Source organism: Temnothorax curvispinosus, unplaced genomic scaffold (genome assembly GCF_003070985.1).
Source record: "Temnothorax curvispinosus isolate PA1 unplaced genomic scaffold, ASM307098v1 QBEX01001731.1, whole genome shotgun sequence".
In the NCBI taxonomy this organism is placed as follows: domain Eukaryota; kingdom Metazoa; phylum Arthropoda; class Insecta; order Hymenoptera; family Formicidae; genus Temnothorax; species Temnothorax curvispinosus.
The window spans coordinates 1-2,312 of record NW_020211511.1 but is presented as its reverse complement, the minus strand read 5'-3'; the positions used below and the strand labels follow the sequence as shown (position 1 = coordinate 2,312).

At 32.4% G+C, this 2,312-nt stretch overlaps 1 protein-coding gene across 1 annotated transcript; it reads right to left on the bottom strand.

Annotated features, from left to right (window-relative positions):
- Nucleotides 1-250: 250 nt before the first annotated feature.
- LOC112468039 (odorant receptor 4-like) lies at nt 251-2,309 on the bottom strand (the record flags this gene model as incomplete). Its single annotated transcript, XM_025037052.1, has 5 exons — nt 251-333; nt 685-840; nt 1,133-1,243; nt 1,479-1,578; nt 1,813-2,309. Coding segments are annotated over 5 exons (918 nt in total), but the record flags the coding sequence as incomplete, so codon positions are not given.
- Nucleotides 2,310-2,312: the final 3 nt, after the last annotated feature.

The following is a 2,312-nucleotide window of genomic DNA, read 5'->3' as shown; positions in this document are numbered from 1 at the left end:
TCGGATTATACATATCAATTAATAATTTTTTAATCTTGCTGTAAAAATAATATAACATTTATTCTTAATAAAAGCATTTAATAGAGACATTAAATAGTATAAACCGTTCAATAATATATAATTAAATATACATGTTAAAACGACATTTTGCATTACATATATATTACATTAAGATTTTGTATTTGATTCATGTATGTACACATTTAATTCACACAATATGATATGATGAGTATATCATATACAGTTTACGTTGTAATTCAACTATTAGAATTTAAATATTTATTCGACTACACTTCGGAGCATATTAAAATACGCTCCAGCTGTTTTCATGACCTAAAACATGTCCAATTGTTTTCAACTCGATGACATATTTCCAATAAATTATAATTATTGTGGTTGCAAATAACAGGCACGCGTTAATAAAATTGACATATATATAAATGACGTAATACTTATTTTATAAAAACATATAAAAAAAGGATTTCTACCTAAAAATTATCTGATTGTTAATATTGATATATGTAGATGTAAAACATTTATGTTTATATCATTCATCGCTACTATAGCGATACTAACGCGATTAGATAAACGGCTAATAAAATTTATGAATATCTTCAATACAATACACTTCGATAGTCTTTTGTAGTAGACACAAGTAAATCAATACAAAATTAGTTAACTTACAGCACCAAATGTCCTGAGCGAGAGATCCATGAACTTTCCAGCAGAGATCTTGGTCGGCGCGTTAGACACAATCATCAGCAATACGACGCTACGCATGTTTCTGTCCGGAAGACGATACCATTCAAGTTCACAGGATGCAATGGCTACCTTTTCCGCCTGTCGTTGAATTTATCACGTAGCAATAGCAACAAATTTCTTTCCATTAATTTTCATTCGTTTATTTCAAGGATTTGCAACATATTCCCTGTGTTTCTTTCACGATATACTCATAAAGATATTTATGAAACTTATTTTAGCACCTAACAGTGACTCTTACAGGAGTAAAATTAAATGCAACTTTAATTGTACATTATTTGAAAATCAATTATTCTATAATTGTAGAGCGTTGTGTTATTGCTAATTTCATTGCTTTAAAAATTGAATGTTAATATTTATTTATGAGGCGTACCTGGCTGCTAAGCTGTTCACCGGTATAGCAAAATAGAAATATGTGTATTACTATGTTTGCAACGCTTACTACATAAGTGCATAAAGTTGTTATATTCTTATTTTGCCAGTCCTATAAATATAAATATTTTTGGTAATTATAATATAATTATTACTGATTAACTGTAAAATCTCTGAAATGACTTTCGATTTTTCAACGATACATGCATTATCCATGAGAGTTTGAAATTCAAATAAAATTTCTAAATCATGAATAATTATCGAAGCTTCGATCTTTTCTGTTTTTTTTTATAGGCCAAAAATTTAATTTATTCAACTCATTAAAATTAATTGTCAAGTTTACGAACCACTAACATAAAATACACTAAAAGGCAAATGGCTATCGTGTTCACCAGGATTTCCATCAGATATATTTCCTGTAAGGTATGCTGCACCAATCGTAAAAAACTGAAATGCAATTACTGATGATAACAATTAACGTTACTTGAATTAATAGGTAAAAAAAATAAATGTCATTAATGGGAGCAAATAGAAAGTTAATTATTTTCACCGAGAAACATTGTTAAAAAGTATTATTATTAATAAACACATATCGATTTTATGAGTTTATTTAATAATTATTTTTATTATTCGAGTGTTAAAAATATGAACACGAATAACGATTGCCAGTTGCGAACTTACTTGCGCACTCTTACTTGATGCTCGACTATTTCAGCTAGTTTCTCATCCACTTCACGCTCCTCTCGCCACTGTTCCTGCACGAGACTTCTCATCAAGTTTATCAGAATTTTCAGCTGGCCGCAAGCATGCACCACGAAAATTGCCGTGAGGCCACATGCACCTGTCACGACCGAGACTGTAATGAATCCTGTTAGAGACTGGATTACAAAGACCGTTTCGTAAACGGGGCTGACTTGCACGTCGAGGGAAAAAAAATAACCGGGACAGGCAAAATGTCTCAGCGTGACATTCTGATCGGTGACGATCTTTCCCTGGGACAATGGCAGAATTGTTCGAAAGGTAATGACGCCGCTGTACATGAAAACACCGCAGATGGTAACCAGGCGTTTTCCTGTTCTCGCGGATTTTAGCATAATGTCCCGCGCGTCCGCGCTGAAAACGTTCTCCCAATCCTCCTCGATATGCTTCAAGCAACGCCTGAGCTGATCGTAGCGAAATAT